Source organism: Pipistrellus kuhlii, unplaced genomic scaffold (genome assembly GCF_014108245.1).
Source record: "Pipistrellus kuhlii isolate mPipKuh1 unplaced genomic scaffold, mPipKuh1.p scaffold_m20_p_12, whole genome shotgun sequence".
In the NCBI taxonomy this organism is placed as follows: domain Eukaryota; kingdom Metazoa; phylum Chordata; class Mammalia; order Chiroptera; family Vespertilionidae; genus Pipistrellus; species Pipistrellus kuhlii.
Window position 1 is genome coordinate 5,698,282 of NW_023425427.1, and position 24,959 is coordinate 5,723,240.

General features: G+C 50.5%; 1 protein-coding gene across 4 annotated transcripts; it reads left to right on the forward strand.

The window, feature by feature from the left end:
* The first annotated feature begins 1,801 nt into the window (after window positions 1–1,801).
* Window positions 1,802–21,640, forward strand: PTGS1 (prostaglandin-endoperoxide synthase 1). Of its 4 annotated transcripts, XM_045579889.1 has the most exons (11): window positions 1,802–1,843; window positions 1,935–2,012; window positions 8,232–8,348; window positions 8,757–8,897; window positions 9,097–9,240; window positions 11,163–11,344; window positions 11,458–11,541; window positions 13,182–13,428; window positions 15,763–16,049; window positions 19,089–19,236; window positions 20,559–21,640. In XM_045579889.1, exons 1-11 carry the CDS (start codon window positions 1,837–1,839, stop codon window positions 20,912–20,914), a joined length of 1,791 nt encoding a protein of 596 aa, XP_045435845.1. In that variant the 5' UTR covers window positions 1,802–1,836; the 3' UTR covers window positions 20,915–21,640. The 4 variants fall into 4 exon arrangements, with proteins under 4 accessions (XP_045435845.1, XP_036288806.1, XP_036288805.1 ...); XM_036432912.2 differs by lacking the exon at window positions 1,802–1,843 and having other exon boundaries at window positions 1,861–2,012; XM_036432914.2 differs by lacking the exons at window positions 1,802–1,843; window positions 1,935–2,012 and adding an exon at window positions 6,028–6,046.
* The last annotated feature ends 3,319 nt before the right edge of the window (window positions 21,641–24,959 follow it).

Here is a 24,959-nt window from a genome sequence, read left to right on the forward strand (position 1 = left end):
CCTGCTTGTGCCTCTCTCTGGACTCCCCTTCACTGCCTCTTGGGCTGGTCACAGAGCCTGGCCACAGTGAGGGCTTGATCTGTTCTCAGACATTATCTGATTTAATCTTTCTTTTGTTCAAATGGGGAACCAGAGGCCTGGAGGCTTGTCCAGGGTCAAATCATGGAAGAGCTGAGGCTTGAGAACTGATATTCTCCTGATTTGAAGTCTAAGTCTTTCTCCCAGTGCCAGGGCCACACTCATGTTTGTGCGTGACTTGGCATTAAGGAGTCGGCAGGAGGTACAGGCATGGCAATTGCTGGGCCCAAGGGCCCGAAGGAAGGAAGGATCTGGGAGTGAAAGAGGAGGCCTCAGTCATGCTCTTCTCTCCTTTCCAGAAAGTTCCCTCTTTGGGTAGCTGGGCTCCAGAGTCCTCAACCTAAGAGGGAAGAAGGAACTAGCCAGCCCGCTTGCCTCTTTCCCCAGGCAGTTGCACTGCTTCCTCTGAAAGAGGCCCCCACAGGAAATAGCGGTGGTGTTGAGCAGTGGGGACCCAGAACACACAGATGAGAGGGCTGGATAATCCATCCCCTACACCCCCTTCATCCCCCCTCCCTCCCGTGTGGGTGGTTATCAGGGACTCTGGATCTGACGTTGGAGGGAAGCCTGCAGCCTGTCCCAGTACCCAGGGCCCTCCAGCTGGCCCGCTCCTTCTCCACTCTGCCCCGGCTTGCTCTTTCTCCCAGGGGCTGCAGGCTTGTGTCTCAGTGGAGCATGGGAGCAGCTCTGGTGGGGATGGAGACAGGGCTTCCCAGCAGCTCTCACTTCCCCACCTGTTACTGCTCACACCCCACAGCTAAGGATGCCTGGGAGCCAGCACAGGGCCTCTGAGCCCTCCTACCAGGCCTTCCCCATTGCAAGGCCCACAGCACGGCTGGATGTGCTGGGGAGACGCGGGGAGAAAACCTGACAGGAGACTCAGAGTGACCTCGGTGGTCCCTGACCCCTGCTACGACCAGTTTTTTCGGTGACCAGGAGAGGTGGGTGCTGGGATTCTGTAAAGTTGGCAGGCAGATGGGAAACTGGGCATTGGCCCTGGCCAGCCCTAGAATATGAGTTAGATCTTTGAAAACTATGTGCTTGGATAACACACACACACACACACACACACACTCCTGAGTGTGTGTGTGTGCGCATCATTCTATTGAATCTTACAACAACCCTCTGGGATGGTTCTTATTATCTCCTCTATATAGAGGAGACTGCTGAGGACCAGAGATTGAGAGTAAGTACCTGTCTAGGGTAACAGCCAGCAAACTCAGGTCTCCCAAACCTGGAGCCTGTGCCCTTCATTTCTGGTGGTGGAGGCACTGGCAGAGCATGTGGCCTCAGAGGGCAGAGCCCAGACTTTCTTGTGGGATCTGTGTGAGGAGGCCAGGCTGGACCCCTCCTTTCCAGCCCCCTTTCTCCTCTGGGCAGCAGGTGTTTGGGTCAGACCTGCAGCTTCTAGCCTCGGCTATTCAGCTCTGCTCCTCAGCCTTGCGTGATCTCCATGTCGCACATGGGCGCTAGGCCTCGGTTTCCTAGCTACCAAATGGACACAACTCTGACACCACCGGGCTCTGAAAAGCTCAAGGGCATCAGGTGAAAACTCGACTTGATGGCAATCACGGAATAATTAATAAAATGTCTTGGCTGGGGTCGGAGCAGAGGAAGTAAGTGGGTGGTGGCCGAGGTGACAGGCGTCTGGAGGGGTGGAGCCAAGGGAATGGGTAGGGAGGGGCGGGCCGGCGGCCAGAGCTCCCACGGAATTAAGACGCGCGAGGTTCCGGCAGTCTGTATCTCTCCCGCTGCACCATGAGTCGTGAGTCCCGCCTCGGTGCCCGGGAACCCTCTGTGCCTCCTGCTGGAGCCTTGAATGCCAGGCTCAGCCCTCCCCGTCTCTCTCCCTGCAGGATGGAGTCTTTCCTTCTGGTTCCCACTGCTCCTGCTGCTGCTGCCCGCGGGCCCCGCCTGGGGGGAGCCCACGCCTGGTAGGCATCCCCGCCCCCCAAGTCCCTGGTCCCTCTTCCTCCTCTCCGCTCCAGCTGGTCCAGCTTCCCCTTTCTGCTCGTGGCGCCTGGAGGAGGGAGGGAAGGGGGCTTAGTCTGTTGATGGGATGGGGCTCTCTGAAGACTTCCGGGGAGTATGGTCTGGGCAGGGTTTTTTTTTTTGGGGGGGGGCGCTATAGGGTTCGTTGGGGAGGGAGGGAAGGAGGAATCGCACCGGCTTGGGGAGGACTGGCTCTCCTCCAGCCCCTCACCTGTGTGTTCTGGGCCCCCAGCTGCCCATCAAAACGGCTGTTTCCTGCGGAGTGTGTGAGCTGCGTGCAGAAAGCAGCGCAACTGCCTGGGGAGAGGCAAGCCGGCTGGCTAGTTCCCTTTCTCCAGCCTCTAACTTGCTGGGGACCCATCTGGATTGCGAGCCCCGTGAGGACCTGGACACACCACTCCTTCTGGGAAGAGGGAGTTGGAAATACATTTACTGAGCTGGGTTCCTCCGGGAGGGATGGATCCTCTCGCATGAGGTCCCTCAGATAGGCGCCGCTACTCCCTCAAGCTCACAGCACTCCTGGGCTCGGGGTTTGACTTCTAGGCTCTTGGCAAGGTCTTTCCACAGGTCCTTACCTCAACCTTTCCCTCTTTTCATCAGCCCAAAGAAGATGAGGAAAGTCAGATCCCCTAAAACCCTACACCCCTTGCCATCACCATACATGCGCTAGGTTCCAGGTGAAGGAATGAAGCTCCTCCCTCACCTTCCCCTCCCCCACTCACTGCTTCTGGGCACGTGTGTGCGCACGTGTGTGTGTGTTCACACATGTGCAAGGTGTGGGCATAATTTTCTCCACTCCCCCAGTATGAGATCTGTCCCTCTCTGGGTCTCCACTTCCCATTTATAAAATGGGGGTAACAGAGGATGGGAGCTGGGCCTGAGCTTTCTGCTCTGATGCTCAGAGAGAGGAAAATTATTTATGTGGACTGGGAACCAGACCAGGTTTCCTGGAGGAGAGGGTTTGAGTGGGAGGCATTTGGGGAAGCCAGGCAGAGGATGGAGTGGGGTCCAGGAAAGAGTTTGGCTAGTTTGTGGGGAGAACAGGAGGAAGGGCCACGTGGCCAGCTCTTTATAGTTGGCAAAGCCAGGCAGTGGGTGCTCACAATGGCCCTAGAGATGTGACAGCCCCAGTCTAAGGAGGGGCTCTGAGGCCCAGGGCGGTGGCTCCTTTGTCTGAGACCCCGGAAGCAGAGATGGGTGACCAGGCTGCCCAGTGCCCAGTCTTTCGGCTCCTGGATCAGCCCAGGGCCCCTTCAGCCCCATGCAGCACCCTGGGGTAACCAGGCTGGTCTGCCTGGCTTTGCCTATTCATTGAGGCCCGGTGAGCCATGGTCGGTGCCGTTTTGTTTTTGCCTTTTCCACTTATCTTTATATCATTATATGTTTAAACAGATTTTTTGTTTTGTTTTGTTTTCATTCCACAAATATTCCTGAAGGTTAGCTTTCTGCTGGTCTTTGGCTGGAGCCTGAGACAGAACGGGGAGTAGCTCCCTGCCTGGTGGGGGAGGCAGAAATGCCAACAGACTGCATCCACCCACAAGGCCTGGGGAGGGAGCAGTCACCCCTCAAGTGTGAGGAACTGAGGGAGGCTTCTTGGAGGCCGAAATGGGTGACCTTGGAGGCCGAAATGGGTGACCTGGGCCTTGAGGAGGGGGCTATAGGGGGATACTGTGAGATTTTACTGTGAAACTGTGCGAGTCTCTCTGGTGGCTGTGCAGGAGCCGAGCCACACGTCTGACTCGGGGAGGCAGATGGCAGCAGAGTGGGCAGTGGAAGGCCTGGCTGCCACAGGCCTTTGTGCACCAGGCCTTGGGCATCCTCACTGGGGGAGCAGGTCGGATGGATGAGTTGGGGGTGAGACTGGAGGCGGGGAACCATCAAGGAGGCTGCTGCAAGGGTCAAGGAGAGAATGAATGACGCGCTGGGTGCAGGAGCAGAGGTTTGGGCTGTACTTCCAAGTCTCTGAGTGAATTGAGATCCTAGGTGCCTGGCCATCTGGCACGGAGATCCAAAGCCTGTGTTTGCCCACGGAGGGGCAGCAAAAGGCCCACAAGACGTGGGCTGCAGATGGACCTGGGGGCAGGTGTCACGGAGAATGCTGCTTCTGCCTCTTGTGTGGTAGCAGGTGGGGTCCAGCACAGAGGACTGGACACAGCGGGGAACACCAAACTGTTGTGCCAGGCTGTGCCAGGGGATCCTTAATGCTCAAGTTCATTGCCTCCAGCTCCTGCACTTGGCTTAGCGCTCTCTCCTTGGCTAAGAATAGGGCTTGGCCTTGGTGTCAGGCAGAGGGCCCTGAGGTCAGCTAACCCTGACAGATGGGGTGAAAACCCAGCCTGTTCCAAGGCCTCCCTGCTACTCACGCAGGCGCTGCTATCTGCAGCACCAGCCGGGTCTGTGGGCCGGGATGAGACTTCCTCTCCAGCTGCCCTCCTCCAGCTCTGGGAGCAGCTGTTGGGCCTGGTGTGGTGATGCCTGCCTCTGGCTGCCACCTTGTAGGGGCTGGAGCCCGGGTCTGGCTAGTAGGTACTTTTTTCCCCTCGTGGTTGCCAAGCCCCTGGAGTTTCTCTAAATATTATTCTTAGGGGATTTCGTTCCAGCCTCTTGCTGCCTGGCGCCTCTGCATCCTGGAGGACTTGGTGTTCCCTGCTGAGCTCAGAGCTCTGATTCCTGGGCTAGGGGACACTTCCATGCCTGAGTCCTCAGAAGGTTCTGAACCAGGCTCTCCTGGACAGCCCTTGTCTGAGGGAATGCGTGCTGAATGGGCCTGCTGACCAAGCCCACCCCTAGGATGGCTTGAAGACTCAGCGAGGGCAAGTTACAAGGCTGTCTGCTGCTGGGACCGGGCCAGAGAGAGGAGGGAATCACATCAATGGAGAGGGCTGTCTCCACCCAGACAAGAGAAGAAGGGGGGATGGAAAGGGAGGTCTCTTCAGAGCTGCTCTGTTACATCCCCTCCATGGGATACACAGAAAAAATAGGTCCAGAGGATGGAAGGGACTTCACTAAGGACACAGAGCCAGCAAAGAACATCTACAGTCTGGCACATCTTTTCCCAGCGCCTACTTGGTGCCTGGCCCTGTGATGAGTGTGGAAACCCAAGACTTGGTGCCTGCATCTCCCCAGTTCTCTTTCTTGGTGGTTTATTATACAAGGTGTGCTCCACTGAGCCCGGAACGGAGCTGGCGTGAAAGCATGTGGGATTTAAGTTAGACTGAAGGAAGGCCTTCTTTAGCTCTGGTTGCGGCAGGAAATGGTGAGCTCGCAGGGGTTCTGATTTCATTCATTTAGAATTTTCAGGTCCACCTCAAAGAAAGGGTGACCACCTACCTCCCCTGAGATCATTCCCAGCCTAGGGATCAAAGTGACCCTCCTTCCCCCTCCCTTTCCCAAATCCAGGCCTGGAAACCTGTAGGAGGAGGAAGGAGGGGAGAGAAAGGGGTTCGAGTCTTGGCTCTGTGACCTTGAGGCAGTGGGGCTTGGGCAAGCTCCTGCCTCCAGAGCCTGGCATTCCTCATCTGTGCCATGGAGCGGTCTCCCAGACCCCTCCCAGGGAGCGCTGGGCAGAGAAACCTGAGTGGTGACTACGCAAGGCTGGTAGAGGTCAGCTGGAGCCCTGGCTTCTGCAGCAGTGGCCAGGCTCACCCCTGGGAAAGCAGCTCCCACTTTCCTGTCTGCCCACCCTGAGCCCCAACAGCAGCTGCCGTCCTTGCTGGGGAGAACTTTTCCTACCCCGGGGCAGCTGGTGTTTGTGGAAAGTCTGCGGAGGAGGAGGAGGGAGGGAAAGTTGGACAGCCAGCCTTGGGGGGAGGAGCGCGGTTCTGCACTCGGGTTCCGCACGTGGCCTCTCCTGGCAGGAGAGGCATTTCTGCTCCTGCCAGGGCAGGACTCGGGCTATGCAGGAAGTTTTCAAGCTAGATTCTGAGCCAGCGGCCCAGGGCTGGGGAGATGAGAGGTCTCTTTGGCCGAACTTGAGGTGGCCTGTGTCTTAGCTTCATTTTATTAATTCCACAAACATTGGCTGAGCTCTGGCCAGCACATCTGGATCCCATGGGTGGCTGGATTTCTCCAGGACCTGGTTGCCTGGAGGAGAAAGTCGAGGGAGAGTGTGGGCTAATGGTGGAGAAAAGCAGGATGACTTGGAGCCTGGGCTGAGGGACAGCGGGAAGAATTCTGTGTGGATATTGAGGGGAGGCTGACTGCTGGGGGCAAGGTGTGGGCTCAGTTGGGAGGGTCAGGTAGACTTGGAGGGAATTTTCAGGGAGCAGCAACAGGCTAATAAAGGAAGAAGGGCTTTTGACTTTGGGACTAAGGGACAGGACCCCATAGAATGAGCTGGAAGGACCTCTTGAGATCCTGCTGTGGGAGGGATGGGGAGACTGGGCTGTGGGGTGGTGTGAGGGCCTGTGTGTCCAGGTTGGGAGCTGGGCAGTGGCGCTTCGGGGCAGGTGAATTCGGCAGGTGAGCAGTGCTCTGAGCGGAAGGGATCAATGAGGAGAGTTCCAGATCCCCAAACCTCCTTGGCATTTCTGGGCCCGTGGTTATGGGAGGGGGAGACTAGGTCCTGCCAGCTCCTTGCCCTGGGTCCTGCCGGCTGCCAGCCCGCCTGTGTCAGCCTGATAAGGCCTTTTGTTCAGCTCCTTTCCTCTCCATTGGCCCCTCCTTCCTCACCCCTGCAGGGGTCACAAAGATGCTATTGTGGGGGTTGTGGGGAGTTGCCAGGGTTTAAGCAAAATTATTTGCATGATTTTTATGATTTGCTTCTTGCTGAGTGTGTGTGATGAAAGGGGTTGGTAGGGGTGCTGGGGGCCCCTCTCTGAGGTGGGGGTGAGGAAGACCCTGCTGCCCAGGCCTCATGCTGTGAAGTGAGAAGGGGCCATGGCTTGCCCAGGGTTATGCCCTCTGATCATAGCACCCTGAGATTACTTCCCAGCCTTCCCTCTTGACCCTCTATAATCGGTTTCATAAAGAAGAGAAGTTCCCCATAACATTGGCTCTGGGCCCAGAGAAGGAAGTACTGCATGTTTGCAGAGCGGAGCCTGGCGTTTCCTGCGGGAGGCAGGGAAGGAGCCCCTACAGGAGCAGGACCCTGGGTCTGCGGGAGGCCCTCTCTACCTCTCCCTGAGCCTCAGTTTCCCTTGCTCAGCAGTGAATGAGCGCTGAGCGAGCTCTAAGGAGCTCTGACTTTGCTCTTGTAGAATCACGGAGGCAGTGAAGGTTGAGCCAGGGGGCTGTGCTCAAGGAGGGGCTTCCTGGTGGGGGTTTCTCCAGGAGGCGGGGGGCTGATGCCAGAGTGCTACCTACACTCTCAGTAGATTTTTCCAGCCTCCTGTCTCCTGTTCCCTTGGTTCCTGACCTATCTAAAGATCCTAGAGGGCAGACCCACCTCCTCTCTCTGCGCTGTGGCCACCCCCCAATCAGGAATGGGAGCTGAGACAGCCGAGACTCCCCTCAAACCCATACTCTCTTTAGGGTTCTGGGAAACCTCTTTCCTTGGACTTTATCGCTGAGTCTGTGAGGTGGGCTGGAAATAAAGGGATGGGCAGTTGGCCTGGTATGACTTGCTGGGTGACCCTCCTGGGTTTCCCTTTACCTGGCCTCAGTTTCCCCATCTGCAAGTGGACATTAGAATACCTGCTCTTCCTTCCCTCCTGCAAATTAGGGGGCTGATGGGTGATCTCATCTTCCTAGTGTCCAGGTGCCCAGAGGTTGGGGGCTGGTTTGAGACCCCCATCCTTGCCCCTTCCCTCAATGCTGCAAACCCTACCCTTAGGGCTGGGCACTGACTTGGCAGGAAGTGAATGTTCTAGAGGCCTGTGGCTTCAGGGTCTTATCAGTTGTTTCCTAGCCTTTGATGCTACAGCCTGGGGCCTGTACTCTTCCACTGCTCCCCCTCCCCCATTGGTGGCAGCAGAAAGGGAGGGGGGACTTCCGCTGGGGACCCTGATGGGGACACTCTGGAGATCAGAGCTGGGCCTAGAGCAGCAGGGCTATTTTTTTTGTTTTGTTTTGTTTTTCTCTCATAGCTGTGGGACAAAGAAGGTCCTTAGGAGAATATTGAAGTCCAGTGAATTAGGACAGAACTGTCACTTAGGTCCACGCTCTGTCCCCAATGACAGGTCACCCAAGGGTGGTCTCTGATCTCTGTTTCTCACCCACAGTGAACCCCTGTTGCTACTACCCATGCCAGCACCAGGGCATCTGTGTCCGCTTTGGCCTTGACCGCTACCAGTGTGACTGCACCCGCACGGGCTATTCTGGCCCCAACTGCACCATCCGTGAGCTGGGCCTCCAGCCCCAACTCCTATCTTGGGCCCCTCCTGCTTCCCAAGGCTCATCCTGAGACTCCACTTCCTTCCTTCACCTCTGGCCATAGCCCGTCTCTTTCCTTGCCTGGCTTTGATCTCTGTCTCTACCTGGCCTCAGTCTTCACTCTCTGGCGTGGGCTCTGTGGCCAGTCCTCATTGCCCAGCCCCACCCTCACTCCCTGGCCCTGGCCCTGTCCAGTCCTCACACCTGGTTATGGCTTTGTCATGTATCATCACTCCCATCCTTACCCCCACCTCTGATGTTCTGCCCTGTCCCATCCTGGCCCTGGCTCCCAGTTCCCAGTCCCCATCTCCCACATTGGCTACTTCTGGTCCCGCCTGGAGTGCAGGACTGAATGGCTCCCACTGCCCTCGCAGCTGATCTGTGGACCTGGCTCCGGAATTCACTGCGGCCCAGCCCCTCTTTCATCCACTTCCTGCTGACACACGGGCGCTGGATCTGGGAGATTGTCAATGCCACCTTCATCCGTGACATGCTCATGCGCGTGGTACTCACAGGTGGGTGGGGGACAAGTCCCCTAATCTGGAGGAGCAAGAAATCCTGCCAGAACTCTTGACATCTGATAAGGGCACTGGGTGGGGAAACTCTGAGATGCCAGATAAAACAAGTCCAACCTAAGAGAAAGCTGGGAAGGAGGGGGGGGGGTATGCCTGGGGGTGGGAACTCCCTTGTCACCATCATCTTTGCCCTTTACAGCACGTTCCAACCTTATTCCCAGCCCCCCCACTTACAACGTAGCATACGACTACATCAGCTGGGAGGCCTTCTTCAACTTGACCTATTACACTCGTGTTTTGCCCTCCGTGCCCCAAGACTGCCCCACACCCATGGGGACCAAAGGTAATGGAGGTGGGGCTAGGGGGCTGGGGATCACAGGAGATGCTTAGTTCTCCTCTCTTGGAAAAAGCAATTGTAAAGATAGCTGGACCAAGGCAAGGCATATGACATATTGAGAAGCAGGGCCCACGACAGGGAAGGGTGGTAGAGGGTCTTACCTGAGGTCACCAGAGAGTCAGTGGCAAAGTCAGACTAGTGCTTCCGTGTTTCCAGGTTGCCTCTTTGCCTGAACCTTGTCTATTGAATGGGTGGGATCCTGCTGGAATGGGAGTGACTTAAAGTTAAAATGAGGAGGGAAGTAATAATGTGCTTTTTAGTTGGTTCTTCACCAATGTAAATAGCTTTACATGCTCCATTAGTGCAGTTTACATATAAGGTCAGATAGTCTTTCCTTAGTTGCCCAACCCCCACTCAATCGCACAGGCAGGCGTCTTTCTTGACTATCCAAACAGCTGAGAGTTCACCCAGCTCAGAGCCATCATTTCAGCTTCAAAGGCAGAGAGGACCAGAGGCATTGGTCTACCACTGCCATCACTTCAGTTCCCACCACATGGTGTCGCTGTGGAGCCTTGATTCTGGGTTGAGTGCAGGCCCAGGGCTGTGTGCTTCCCTGGTTCAAACAGGTGAACATAAAGGTGTCCTTACTTGGGCCTCAAGAGCACTGTGCTGATGGTTTACACTCATGTGTAGCTACTCTCCCAAAGCACAACCATTCTGCCAGAATAGCTGGGTCTCGCAGAACTTCTGGAGCCTGCCAATACTTTGCTGGGACCTGTCCAAGTTCCCTTTTGGGGACTTCCCTTTGGGGTGCTATCTACCCTTTCCTGCCAGAGAAAACAAGTCAGCCATTTCCATTCAGAAGAACTAGTCTTCTGATCTTTAACTGTCAACCCTGGGCTTCACATGAGGTGACATGAAAGGATGCCTTTACCAAAACACAAATGTTTAATTATTCTTTTCTGCAAATGCAATGGGTACTGACTCATCTGACACTGACATGATTATGGAAGGTCTCTTAACACTTATTCTCACAATGACAGACACCTGCTTCAAGGTGACTGTTGTCTTTACCCTAGACATAGAAAGACTGGCATTGCTTAAAATAGGTTGGCAAACTCCCAGTCTGCAGGCCAAACCCGGCCCACTCTCCATTTTGTAAATAAAGCTTTACTGGAACACAGTCACACTCATTACAAAGTCACACAATAGTGAAGCTGAGCAGATGAGACAGAGACCGTATGTTGGCAAAGCCTCACGTATTGGCTATCTTGACTTTTACAGAAAATGTTCACGGACCCGTTATTTAAAAGATCTCATCTCACCAGTTCTCTGTCATGCTTACATTACTTCATGCACTTCTCCAACCCGCTGTATAAGAAAGGTTTCATTTGTCCTATTTTAGAGATGAGGAAGTTGAAGCTCAGGGGGATGACATGACTTATCTGTGTTCACACGGTTTGTGAAGGTTTCGGCCAGTTTCATACACAGGGCTGGGGAGTCCAAGTTCTTTTTTTCTTTCTCTTTTTTCTTTTGTTTCTTTTTTCTTTTTGGTTAAGTTTTTCAAAGTTGCAAACATACACAAAAGTTGAGAGGAAAGGAAAATGGTCTAGGCATCCACCTTCCAGTTTTAAGGCTTATGCACAATCTTATTTCATCTATCTTCTTTTGCCTTATTTTTTATGGAGTATTTGAAAGCAAATTCCAGATATCCTGCCACTTCACCCAGATATACTTCTAGGGTCTTTTGGTAGAGAAAGTGCAAGGGGCCATCTGGTGGGAGTGAGGTGGTCCTTGGGCCGCTCTGGGCTTCCTGCATGGACCAACTTGGTCTGGTGTCTGAGGCCCTGGAGGAGATGCAGGGAGGCGGATGCAGGGAGGCGCATGCAGGGAGGCGGTAGTGACTGCTCTTTTCCCTCCCCAACCAGGGAAGCAGCAGCTGCCAGATCCCCAGCTCCTGAGCCGTCGCTTCCTGCTCAGGAAGAAGTTCATACCTGACCCCCAAGGTGCCAACCTCATGTTTGCCTTCTTCGCACAACACTTCACCCACCAGTTCTTCAAAACTGCTGGCAAGATGGGTCCTGGCTTCACCAAGGCCTTGGGCCATGGGGTAAGTACCTAGGAGGGGCTCAGGGCTTCTCTGGGCCTAATTTGGCATGTGCTGTTGTCACTGGTGGGACAGGACCATCTGATGATCTGATTGGACCCTCTCTCTGTCCTCAGGTAGACCTTGGCCACATTTATGGGGACAGTTTGGACCGTCAGTATCAGCTGCGGCTCTTTAAGGATGGGAAACTCAAGTACCAGGTAGCTATGAACATGGGCATGGAGCTTTGGGAAGGGCCTTCCACCAAGGTCTTCCCTGGCAGAGGCTGTTGTGTTCTGAGAGGGCCAGCTTCAGGAGTTGGAGGTGTGAGAGAGGAAGAGAGACAATAGACCCTGGAGAAGGTGCCAGGCCCGAGATGCAGACAAGGAACAGAAATGTCCCCTCATGTTTCCTGGGTGATAGATTTTAGGGCTCAATAGGAGATGGGCGTTTTCAGTTTACCTTTGCTCACTTACTTTTCCCACCATATTAATTGGGCACTATGAGTGCCTGGCACAGGTTAGGGAGCAGTGACCACGATAATTTGGGGCCCTGCCTTCCAGGAGCTCAAAGCCAATCAGAGGCCACAGATATAACACTAGGATTCTTGTTCCATAAAGTCATTTTGTCTGGAAAGTTTTAGCACTGTCCAATAGAAATATGATGTGAACCACAGATGTCATTAAAACTTTTCTAGTGGCCACATTAAAAGAGGTAAAGAGAAACATAAAATTGATCTTGATAATACATTTCACCTAACCCATATATTTCCAGAATGTTATTTCAACATGTAATCAGAACCAAAGTTATTACAAAATATCTCACATTCTTTTTTTAATGCTAGATCTCAGAAATCTGATCTATATTTTATACTTACAGCACATCTTAATTTGGCTGGCAAATTTTCATTGGGGATATCTGATCTGTATTTAGATTTCATAAAATTCAGTGTTGACATTTACAGTAGGTTCATTTTCCCCAGTTGTTTTAAGTACATTTAAACCATCTCCCAATAGCTATAGTATCTGTTTCAAAATTTAAATAGAAATTAAGTAAAACAAACAATTCACATTCACATCAGCCACACTTCTAGTGCTCCACAGCTATGCATGAATGTCTAAACAAATGAAAACCCAAATAAAAGGTCCAGAGCTGAATCTTTAGGGCTAAAAACAGTCTTCGGCACATAGTAGGTCCTCTGAATGAAGAAACTGCCATATAACCCATTACACTGTGATAACTGACACCAGAGAGAAGTCTTCCCAGGGAATGACACATAAACTAAGAGTTGCATGAAGTTTGAGAGGAGTTCGGGAGGTTAAGAAGGGAGAGGGCCTTCCTGGGTAGCATGTGCCGAGGCGTAGGGGGTGGTGGTGGGAGGGAAGCAGCCTAGTGACTTGAAGGGAGTGGAATGAGGAAGGTGCTCCTGGACACCTGAATGATGGGGTTGGGGGTGGAGACGTCTGCGGGGCTGTGTTAAGGATTTCTGATGTTTTTCCAAGAGCAGAGAGAGAACTCTCGTATCACACCTTTAAGCCAAGGTGTGATACGAGATGTAGGTTTTTAAGGACTGCTCAGGCTACAATGCTGAGAATGGGCTGCGTGGGGGCAGGAGGAAGAGTAAGGAGCCATTGTGAGAGGAGTCAGGGTGGGTTAGAAGCTGGTGTTGGTAATGGGGACAGGGAGAAAGGGATCTGTTTTAAGAGAGATTTAGGCAGTGGAATCAACAAGTCTTGGTTAGGGATTGCGGGAAGGTACCCTGTGTGATACGCAGCTGTAAGCAGGAGTGGGAGGGAGTCAGATGTGGTAGGTGCAGGCGCCCTGCCCCGTCCCCAGGTTGCCAGGTGGCCCCATCCTGCAGATGCTGGACGGAGAGATGTACCCACCATCAGTGGAAGAGGCGCCTGTGTTGATGCACTACCCAAAGGGCATTCCGCCCAAGAGCCAGATGGCTGTGGGCCAGGAGGTGTTTGGACTGCTTCCCGGGCTCATGCTTTATGCCACGATCTGGCTGCGCGAACACAACCGTGTGTGTGACCTGCTGAAGGCTGAGCACCCCACCTGGGGAGATGAGCAGCTCTTCCAGACGGCCCGCCTCATCCTTATAGGTGAGGACCCCGAACCAGCCCCGTCCTGGAAGGTCATGCCCTCCGTTCTGAGAAGCAGGGGGTGGCGGGTTGGGGACACCTATGAGACTTGGGGCAGGCCCATTCCCCTTTGTGAGCCTCAGTTTCCAAATGTGGACAATGGGGATAATGATGATTCAAGTAAGGACTTGTTTAGATGAGGATTGAGAAAGCACTCAACACGTAGTAGGACTTCAAAAAAATGTCTGTGATGGTTGATATTAACTGGGTGACTCGCAGCCAATTTCATTACCCATCCCAAGTCTCAGTTTCCCAGTTACCGCACAGAATGATGTCCCTAGCATGTGTGGGGCAAACCCCAGCTCTCTGACCTTCAGAAATCCTGTTTCCTTGCCTGCGTGTGTATGCCTCCCTGGAGTTTGGTAGCTTCTAGATGACTCAGGGACAGGATATTTTTGTGTCTCCTAAGGGGATGAGTCTGCAGCCTAAAATGTCAGATGGTTTCCTGCCTGGGAGCTTGGCCTCTGACACCCCATCCAGTTCTTATTGACTCTGAGTTACCAGTAAGCCCCTTCCCCACCTCTGGGCACCCCTGGGGAGGGCTGATTCACTGGAGCCTGGAAGAGCTGGGCAACAGGAATAGATACAGACGAAAGAAGAAGAAGGGCTGGTTCTGAATTACAGCTTTGCAGAAACCTTGACCAGAGAGGGCAAGTCTGTGGCTGGAGGCTGCCCAGCATCTCACTGGTGATAAAGCTGTGACCACAGGCTGAAACCGGTTTGGCTCAGTGGTAGAGCGTTGGTCTGCGGACTGAAAGGTCCCGGGTTCGATTCCGGTCAAGGGCATGTACATTGGTTGCGGGCACATCCCCGGCGGGGGGTATGCAGGAGGCAGCTGGTCGATGTTTCTCTCTCATCGACATTTCTAGCTCTCTATCTCTCTCCCTTCCAGTCTGTTAAAAAAAAAAAAAAAAAAAAAAAAAAAAGCTGTGACCACAGTGCTTCATTTAACACTCCCCAACTGCCTATGCACCAGATATGATTACTTTTCTTATAAAAATTAAGATTCAGAGAGGTCAAGTGGATTCTCCAACAACACTCGGTAGAAGACTTGAGTCAGGTCTGGCTGCCACCAAGGTGTATGCTACTTCCACCACTGCACAGGGCAGCTCGTTCCTGAATGGGGAGAGGGTGCAAGACTTAGTGTGGTCTTTTGTGAATGTGCGAGTATGGGGAGGGCATTCTCCCCTCACACCTACACTTGAGTGGGCCTTTGTGTAATGACACTCACTGTGATGCCAGGCCCTGTGCCAAGCAGCTTAGATGCTTTTATTCCCTACTCCTTCCAACAACCCTATGACAATTGTACTGGTATTATTATAATACCCATTTCACAGACAAGGAAAGTCTGTGAAGACAAGGAAAGTTCAGGGAGATTAGGTAACTGGGCCCAAGCACAAGTGGCTAGAAGGAGGCCAGGATTTGGACCCAGGCCAGCTGATTGCAAATCCAGTGGATCCGGATCAATTTGCTAAAAGCCCATTTGTCTAATGGCTGATTGGGCAAAATACCTATTTCTTTTAATATCTAGGTGACCACTTTTCATTTTGGGATGTTCAATTTGTTTCTTCCCTGGCTCTGGTTTGTAGCTGGTTTCTGAGGGAGCAGAGGAAAATCTATGCATAAGAATTCTGATATATAGGAACATGTAAGAAATATATTTGGGACTAGATTCACTTTCTGTCTTCAGTGTCATCTCTTGCTGCAGCAGCTGCTTTTAGGGGGGTTTCTTCCAAACCACCTCTCCCCTCCTTACACTCCAAGAGCCTCCACTTCCAATCTTTTGTGGCCTCTCCAACCTCTTTTTATTTTTTTATTTTTATTGATTTCAGAGAGAAAGGGAGAGATAGAAACATCAATAATGAGAGAGAATCACTGGTTGGCTATCTCCGGCATGGCCCCTACTAGGGATCAAGCCTTTAACCTGGGCATGTGTCCTGACTGGGAATCGAACCCAGGACCCCTTGGTTCCCGGGACGATGCTCAATCCACTGAGCCACCACAGCTGGGCTTCAACTTCTTTTAATGGGCTGTGGGAGGGCTCACAGAACCGGTGCTCTAACACTTTCTTTGCATGTCCTGGGTAGCTGGGTCATAACCTCTCATTTGAATATAGGGGCTGCCCGAGACAGAAAGTTCCATTTTCACACCCCTCCCCAAAAGACAAGTGTCTGTAGCCAAATAAAGCAAACACAACAACAGCAACAAAGAAGCGCAAAGCAAGCCCTGTTTATGAACTGGCCTGCTGCTTCCCAAGCGGGGCTACATCCTGTGCTCTGCTGACTCTGTTCCCAGGGGAGACCATCAAGATCGTCATCGAGGAGTACGTGCAGCAGCTGAGCGGCTACTTCCTGAAGCTCAAGTTCGACCCAGAGCTGCTGTTCAGCTCCCAGTTCCAGTACCAGAATCGCATCGCCTTGGAGTTCAACCATCTCTACCACTGGCACCCGCTCATGCCCGACTCCTTCGTGGTGGGCTCCCAGGACTACAGCTACGAGCAGTTCCTGTTCAACACCTCCATGCTGGTGAACTATGGGGTGGAGGCCCTGGTGGACTCCTTCTCTCGCCAGAGCGCTGGCCGGGTAAGCTTTGGAAGAGCCTTGGTGAGGGTGGGTGGGCTCTCAGTTTTCTTTTCTGCAGAATGGGGACAGCATGCCTTCATTCATTCTCTTGTCCTTTTGTCCATTTGGCGATGCCAGGCATTGCCCCAGTGCTGGGGACACAGTGGTGACTAAGACCAGTGTGGTTCTTGGGTCCTTGTCCTTTTGGTGCTCATATTTTAGAAAGGAACAGTAGTCGTCTGACAGCTGACATCATTTGTGCACTATTGCATGTTAGACCCTGTACCAAATGCTTCTCTGATGTGAACTTTAAAAGAAGAGATGTTAGAAACCACAGTTCTCAAAACTTTCAAAGCCCACAGTGTGTTGGGACCTTAGAGAGGGGCTTTTGAGCCAGACTTGGGGACTGTGGACGAGGAAGTCTTATTTGAGCAGAGATTGGCTGCACAGGGATTGCCCAGGGAAGGGCAGGGATGATTGCATTCCAGATGGAGGGACAGCATGGCAAAGGCCTCGCGGTCAGAGGGCATGGCAATTTGAGGACCAGGAGGACAGTCAGTGTATGGCCTGCACCTACTAGGTCCTTATTACATTATAGGCCTCTGTTATGGGTTGAATGTCCTCACCACCAATTTACATGTTGAAAGTCCTACCCCCCCCCCAAATATCTCTGTCCTAACCCCCAGTGACTGTATTTGGAGATAGGGTCTTTAAAGGGGAAATTAAAGTTAAATTGGGGTCATTGGCTGGGCCCTGGTCTGACTGGTGTTCTGATAAGAAGAGATTAGAATATAGACATGCACAGAGGGAAGATATAGAGAGAAGATGGCCATCTATGAACCTCAGAATGGAACCAACCCTGCTGACACCTTGATCTTGGACTTGTAGCCTCCAGAATTGTGAGGGAATAAGTTTCTGTTGTTTAGCTGGATGGAATTGGAGAACATCATGCTGAGTGAAATAAGCCAATCAATGAAAGAGAAACACCACATGACCTCACTCATTTGTGGATAATAAAGATCATTATAAACTGATGAACCAAAAGATAGATACAGAGACAGTAAAGCAACAAGCAGATTGTCAAATTTCAGTGGGGAGGGGAGGAGGATCTGGGGGAGATAATAGATCAACTGAAGGACTTGTATACATGCATATAAGTACAACCAATGGACATGGAACTCTGGGGAGGGAGGGGATGTGTGGGAGGGAGGGAGGGGGGAAAATCAATAAAATATGTAAAAATAAATAAATAAATAAATAAATAAATAAATAAAAAAAAATAAAGATTAAAAAAAAAAGTTTCTGTTGTTTAGGCTACCCAGTTGGTGGAACTTTGTTGTGGCTTCTCTAGCAAATGAATACAGCCCTTTGCCCTGATTTCCTAACCAACCTCCTCCTCAATCTCCCTGTGCCCACGCTTGGAAGCTCCAAGGTCCTTCATAGCTCCCCTCATCTCCTGTTTGTCTCTAATCCTTTTTTTTTTTTTTTAAATGAATTTTATTGATTTTTCACAGAGAGGAAGAGAGAGGGATAGAGAGTTAGAAACACCAATGAGAGAGAATCATTGATCAGCTGCCTCTTGCACACCCCCTACTGGGGATGTGTCCGCAACCAAGGTACATGCCCTTGACCGGAATCAAACCCGGGACCTTTCAGTCCGCAGGCCGATGCTCTATCCACTGAGCCAAACCGGTCCCGGCTGTCTCTAATCCTCGTCCCCAAGCCCTATCATGATGTTGTGGCACCATATGGATTTAGGTTTCCTCTTGGCAATTTGACTGAAATTAGCATATGCTGCCATCAGTGGGCAGCTGCTGGCTGCTTTGTGGCCTCTCTTTGGAGACAATAGCTTTTGTGTGTGGCTGCATGGTTTCTGAAGAAACTTTAAGGCATGACCATGATAACACATGTGATAGCATGTGTTTTCTGGCACAAGGCAGAAGGGCAATGGAAGTGTGTTGACTCCCAGGATATTAAAGAGAGTGTGAGAAGTGATAAAACAGGGTTTCCCCTGATAATCACCATTCATGGCTACCATCTTGGGGTCAGCATGTGACCAACAGTGTGATAACTGCTTTGCATACTTTATCTGGCTTATTTCACAACCATATCAGGTGGATGCTCTTACCTTCCCCATTTTTGCATAGGAGGAAACTGAGACTTGGTTTCAGTAACCAAAGGTTCCTGTGTTAGTTTCCTGTAGCTGCAAAAGGACCACAAACTAGGTGGCTTTAAACAGCAGACATTTATTCTTTACTAGTTCAGGAGGCTAGAAGTCCAAAATCCAGGCGATGGCTGAGCCATGCTCTCTCTGAACATCCCAAGGGAGAATCTATTTCATGCCTTTCTCTCTGCTCCTGGCAGTTTCCAGTAATTCTTGGTATTCTTTGGTTTGTAGAAGCATCATTTCATCATGGCGTTCTCCCTGTGTCTCTGGTTTTTCTTTTTATCAGGACATCAGATGTTGGATTAGGGCTCACCCCACTAGAGTATGACTTCTAATTACATATATTTTCAAATAAGGTCACATTCATCAATACTGGGGTTTAGGATGTCAATATATCTTTTTTTGGGGGTGGGGTGGGGAGGGAGCACCACACAATTCAACCACAACAGCCCCACAGTTTGTAAATGGTCAAGCTGAGATCGCCACCAGTCTCTGCTAGCTTTGCTCCAACTTGTATGATTTCACCCAAATATGTGTTTCCTCATTCCCATTCAATTATACTTGTTCTATCCAAATGGAACCTTCCTTAATAGGATGTTGGGATTTCCCACCTAAATTGAAGTGGTTAGGGAATGGTGTGAGTTATAGTGGTCCTCCTGGCTCATTCCACAGTTCCAGATGGGGAATATGGGTAGCTTATCCCTATTGTAGACTCCCAGAGGGTTCCTGAGAAAGCATGGCAGTGGCAGACCTAGCATCAGGCTGCTGGCACAGTGAGGGCTAGGTTGAGCCATACTCTCTTTCCCAGCTCAGGAAGGACTCCTGACCTGAGGTTCTTTTCCAGGGCAATGTGGCCAGGCTCTCAGACCATGGCTATATCTCTCTCTTGGCAGATTGGTGGGGGTAGGAACATAGACCACCACATCCTGCACGTGGCCGTGGAAGTCATCAAGGAATCTCGAGAGCTGAGGCTGCAGCCTTTCAATGAGTACCGCAAGAGGTTTGGCATGAAGCCCTACACCTCTTTCCAGGAGTTCACAGGTGAGAAGCTGATTCCTGGAAACAGTCCATGCCCTCAGTGAACTTGCCCTGAAATGTGGGAAACATAGAGAAGCAGAGTGGGCCAATACATGTGGCCAGGACTGTGACTGGGATTACAGGGGTTTGGGATGGCAAATACCCTTCTAGAGGGGAGAAGGTAGCTTTTGAGCTGGGTTTGAAGGATAAAAGGAATATTCTGGGTAAAGAATAGAGGGAACAGCATTCTAGGTAAAGGAACAGAGAGTACAAAAGCACAGAGGTCATAAAAAACAAGTCTACTATGGAGAATAGTTGTAGTTGTGGCTGGACAAGGAGCTTATGTGGGAGTAGGAGAGAGGTAGTGATAGGAGGTTGGGTCAAATTGTATAAAATCTTGGATTTTGTGCTAAAGATTTTGGGCTTTGTTCTGTCTAGTTGATTTTAAATACCCATTTATGGACTAACTGCCTAAGGATCACTTATAAAATTGATTAAAAATACTGAACTCTAGATATCTATTCCAGAGATTCTGATTCAGGAGGCCTGGATGGTGCCCAAGACTGTGTGTGTGTGTGTGTGTGTGTGTGTGTGTGTGTGTGTGTGTGTATTGTTATTGCTGATCCCCAGCTGTTGAGCAGCCAAGTTTGGAAACCTTTGTCACAGACAATGGGAAGCCACTGAAGAGTTTTGACAAGAGTGTAACATGACCTACCTGTAGCTGTGTACTAGTGCCACATGGGAGGGTGGATTTGAGGAAACAGGTAGGAAAGTTCAATGTCTGTCTCCTGTGACAGTCCATAGAGGCAGAAATAGCTCTATTGCTCAATCTCTGTGTGAGGTTGGACTAGTTACATTACGTCTCTGAACTCCAGTAGAATGCAGGCTCTTAGACCTGGATAAGGCCTTACAACCTGCCTGTGAAGGAAACAAAATGGGTAGCTTCTCCCTATTGTAATGATCAGGTAATTAGGGCACAGAAAAGTGGGATGAGTTGCTCAAGGTCACGTGCTGTTTGGTGGTAGAACCTTGACTCTGTCAGTAGCAAATTCCTTCCCTAGACGCAGTCCTGGAGAAGGGCCAGTCAGCCGTTTGTCATTCTAGAACACTGAATTTCTGGTTAACCATCCAGAATGTTAGAACTGGTTCTCACTGACATGCCCGAAAACTGGGTTCCGGTTCGACAACCTAGAATGCCAGATTTTAGGGCATGTGCTCAATTACTCAAGCTGTTTTTCTGAACTCCCTTATTTTCCCCAGAGAAAGGTGGACCTAGAAGGTTTCATCCCCAGATTAATCTCAATGGGTGGTACAGTGATTCTGAATGCAGCTTCTTCCCCTTGTAGGAGAAAAGGAGATGGCAGCTGAATTGGAGGAGCTATATGGAGACATTGATGCCTTGGAGTTATACCCGGGACTGCTTCTTGAGAAGTGCCATCCAAATTCTATCTTTGGGGAAAGTATGATAGAAATTGGGGCTCCCTTTTCCCTCAAGGGCCTCTTGGGGAATGCCATCTGTTCTCCCGAGTACTGGAAGTCAAGCACATTTGGTGGTGAGATGGGCTTCAACATTGTTAAGACGGCCACACTGAAGAAGCTGGTTTGCCTTAACACCAAGACTTGTCCCTATGTTTCTTTCCACATACCCGACCCTCTTCAGGATAATGAGCCTGATGTGGAGCGGCCATCCACAGAGCTCTGAGGGCAGCAGCGTTCTGGAGGATAGGGCTTTTTGCTTGCCTTCCAGAGTGCTGAGGCCAAGGTGAATAATCTTAAACATTGGGTTTCTAGATTGGCATAGAGAATATCTGAGTTGAAATGTAGAATTCTGTGTCTTTCACCTGTTATGTGGAATTTTGTGGTCTTGTCATTCTAGAATACTGAATTCCTGGTTAACCATCCAGAATGTTAGAAGTGGTTCTCATTGGCATGCCTGAAAACTGTGTTCCTGGTTGACAACCTTGAATGCCAGATTTATGGTTGATATGGAATATAGGCATTCTAAAATTTGGAGTTCCTGATGAAATAATTCAGAAAGTTAGAGGGTTCTTATTTTGCATTCTAGACTTCTGATTGGTGATTCAAAATGTTGTTGATCTGGTTGCTGATCCAAAATACTGGTTGGTATGTCAGATCAATCTTGGTCTCCATGTCTAGAATGTTTATTTTCCTGTTCAGGGAGATATCCATAGAGCAGGAGAATAAAATGTCTAACAAGAATGCATTGCCTGAATCTGTGCCTGTATAGAGGGGGCAAAGAGGTAAGTTCTTTTTTGGAAACTCCAATTTAGACTCTGGTCTGAGGATATAGAAAGAACAGGTGAGCTTTTTCCAGGCCACTGGTCAGAAGCCACCAGAGCTCTGTATTCATCTGGGTCTTGACTCATGGCAGCTGTTCCTCATGAAGTGAATAAAATTCTTTTTCCAATTGCCTGTTATGCATCTCTTTTGATCCCATCCCCCCAAACAGAGGCAACACTGAAATGACTTTTCTCCTAGCCACTTGCCAGATGTGCTCAAAGTTGCAGCATGGGACTTTCCCCTGGGATTGCTGGGGCACATCACTGCCTGGAACTCCCACCATCCTATGCTTTATTTACCCCATGAGTTAGGCATCACCTCCTCCAGGCTGTTCTCCTAAAACACTCAATTCCCCAGCTCCCACCATCTGATGAAAACAGTCTCCTCCCTTACAGAGTGTACAAAAGAGATGAAGGACAGCTGAGGAGGAGAGTGCTTACAATTGTACACACTTAATCCTCAAGAAGGAGATGATATAATAAAAATCCTATCCATTTCAAAACTGAGGAAACTGGGACTCAGGGTGGTCACGTGACATGCCCCCACAGGGGCCAGAGCCAGGTTGAGACAGCCATCCAGCTTCTCCTTGCTTCCTGGTTTGACTCAGTTCCAAGCTTAATCTCACCCGTCTGGCTCAGGGTTAAAGGCAGAAGGTGGGGTGCAGCCTTCCAATTACTTGGTGCTATTTGTTTGACCACAAATATTTATTTTCTTAACTGCTTACTGCATGCCAGTTATTGTCACAGGCTACTGAGTGATGATGACAGACAAGGCTTCTGCTGGCATGGAGCTCACATGCCAAGGGGGTAGAGCAGATGAGAAATAAGTATGATTTCCCTTTGAACTCACTCTGCTCTGCCCTCCACTGCTTGGCCCCTGAGCACATATACCATTTTCAAAGCCACATAGACCCCCTTAGCCAGCAGAGAGAAGTCAGAAACATAAAGTAAAAGGTTGAGAAAGGTCCTTCATGCTCTGTACTTTGGGCTTTAGAGATCCTGGAGGAGAACAATGACCCAGAAATAATGGGAGGAATGGAATCCAAGCTGAGGGTCCCTGGGGCTGGGCCTCCTGCCTATGATCCAGGAAGCCTTTGTTTCTCTTTTGTTGGCTGGAACTACCTCCCTTCCCCTGGACCTGTTGAATGCAGAGAATGCAGTTCTTCCTTGCTCCCACAGTTGCTCTGCTCTGGAAGGATCCATAAGGTGCTGGAAAGTGGGCATGAAGTGCTTGTGTCTCATCTTACTTGCCCATATCTATTTCCCCTCTTCTGCTAATACCCCCACTTTGCCTGAGAACCCACCCCTCTTGTTCCTTTCAGTCTTGGTGACTCCCAAAGGGTGGGCCTATGAATCAGTCCTGGCCAATCGAATACTCTCTCCTGCTACAATGGCCTTCAGTCGAGGGAGTTGCAAGGGGATTAAGATGACAGACTCAGACTTGTCCCCTGTCAGAAAAGCCTGTCTATTTGTTCCTGTTCCCAAGATCACCAGAGAAGCCTGGATTCCTGACCTCAAGACTTCAGCTTTTCCTTCCATCCTCCAGGCTGCTCTTTGAATCCCTCTTTCACTGAGGTGGATCAGAGTTGGAGTCTGTTGCTTGCAACCAAACCTTAATGGCTGCCGACTTGGATAGTCATACCCGGGGTATAGGTGACATAGAACTACGATGGCTCTGGATGGAATTTTCATCAGCGGAGACACAATCAGACCAGTGTTTTAGAAAAATAGATGACACAGTAGATCAGGAAGCACTAGAGGCCATTAGAACAGTGAGGAGGCTGTGGCCGAGGTCCAGCTGAGAGGGCAGCAGCAGAGGCCAGGTGAAAGGCTGGGGAATGGGAGGATGGGATGGATTTCAGCAACAGTCTTTTCCTAAATGCAGCTGCCTAGATTGAATGGACTTCGTTTTGTATGGACAACTGTGTATGAATTTTTTGCAAGTGGAAACTTAGGTCAAATGCACCAAGAAGGCTTCTTCAGCGTGAAAGATTTTAATGTTTGTAACGTCAATGCCCATTCCTGGAATATAAATTTGTTGGTGTGATGATTAGCATTGCTTCATCTTGGCTGAGCTACAGTTATTTAATCAAAACTTAATCTAGTTGTGGCTATGAATGTTTTTTGCAGACATGCATGGTTAACATCTATAATCAGTTGACTTTAAGAAAAGGAGATTATCATTTATAACATGGACCAGCCTTATCTAATAAATTGAAAAACCCCAAAGAACAAAAAACTAAAGGCTTCAGAAAAGAAATTCTGCTTCAAAACTACAGCACCAACTCCTACCTGAGTGTTCAGCCTGCCGACATGCCCTATGGATTTCAGACTTGCCAACCCTGATGATCAAGTGAGCCAGTCCTAAAAATAAAGCCATATATGCATATGCATGTGCGCACGCGTGCGTGCGCGCGCGCGCGCACACACACACACACACACACACACACATCCTATTGGTTCTGTTTCTCTGGAGAAGGTTGGCTGACACAGTACGTCATGCCTCATTCAAAGCCTGCAGCACAAACAACAGAATATCCCCTGACCCATTTAAGCAATAAGGAAATTATTATAGGACTAGAGGCCCGATGCATGAAAATTCATGCAAGAATGGGCCTTCCTTACCCTGGCTGCTGGCACCACCTTCGCTCTGGCTGGAGCCACCTTTTTGCCTTCTCACACTGCCCAGAAGCCTGGAGTGGCTGGGGTGGCATGGAATGCCTGCATTGTCACCATGGCACAACGTAGGCATCCCGCCCCACCCTGCCCCTGGCCACTCAGCGTCTGCATATGCAAATTAACCCACTATCTTTGTTGGGATAATTTGCATAATCACTCCTGATTGGCTGGTAGGTGTCATGAAGATATGGTCAATTAGCATGTTACTCTTTTATTAGTGTAGATGTTGCGTAGCTCCTGGAAACACTGGCAGGACCAGAGGATTAGGCTCAGAGACTTTGTGCCTAGGAACAGCAGCTACTGCTCCAGGGAAGACACCTCTGCTGCTGCCACCACATGCAGGCATCTCAGATGGCACCTCTGCTGCCCAAACCCTGCTCTTGCTGTCCCTGAAAGCTGGCTGCTTCTATAGCCACCCTGGCTAGAAAATGGTTCTGGGTGATGCCTGCTTCCCCATTTTTATCTACTTGGAATTGAAGTCATTTATATTTTGCATTTGATTGGCATAGCCTAGCTCACATGCCTACACTCCAGCTCCAAGAGAGGTGGGGAAGTGAGTTTTCTGGCTTGCACTTTGGGGAAACTCTCTGCATGTGGGAAGGATGTTCATGGGGGCTGGAAAACATGGGTGGTCTAATTCAGCAGATCTGGGTTTTCAGTTCTGTTTTGCTTCTGTGGGCCTGTGCCCTAGAACCACAAAGAATACCACTACAGTGGTATCACAGTTAACCTAGCAACAGCTCAAAATAATTGTAAGCAAAGAAACTT

Bases quoted from the DNA above. Each gene is read 5' to 3' on its own strand.
- PTGS1 (XM_036432912.2), top strand. From the start codon at position 1,898: ATGCCAGGCTCAGCCCTCCCCGTCTCTCTCCCTGCAGGATGGAGTCTT. The intron at 8,898-9,096 runs GTGGGTGGGGGA...TGCCCTTTACAG, and splicing joins CATGCGCGTGGTACTCACAG to CACGTTCCAACCTTATTCCC. The intron at 11,542-13,181 runs GTAGCTATGAAC...CCCATCCTGCAG, and splicing joins ATGGGAAACTCAAGTACCAG to ATGCTGGACGGAGAGATGTA.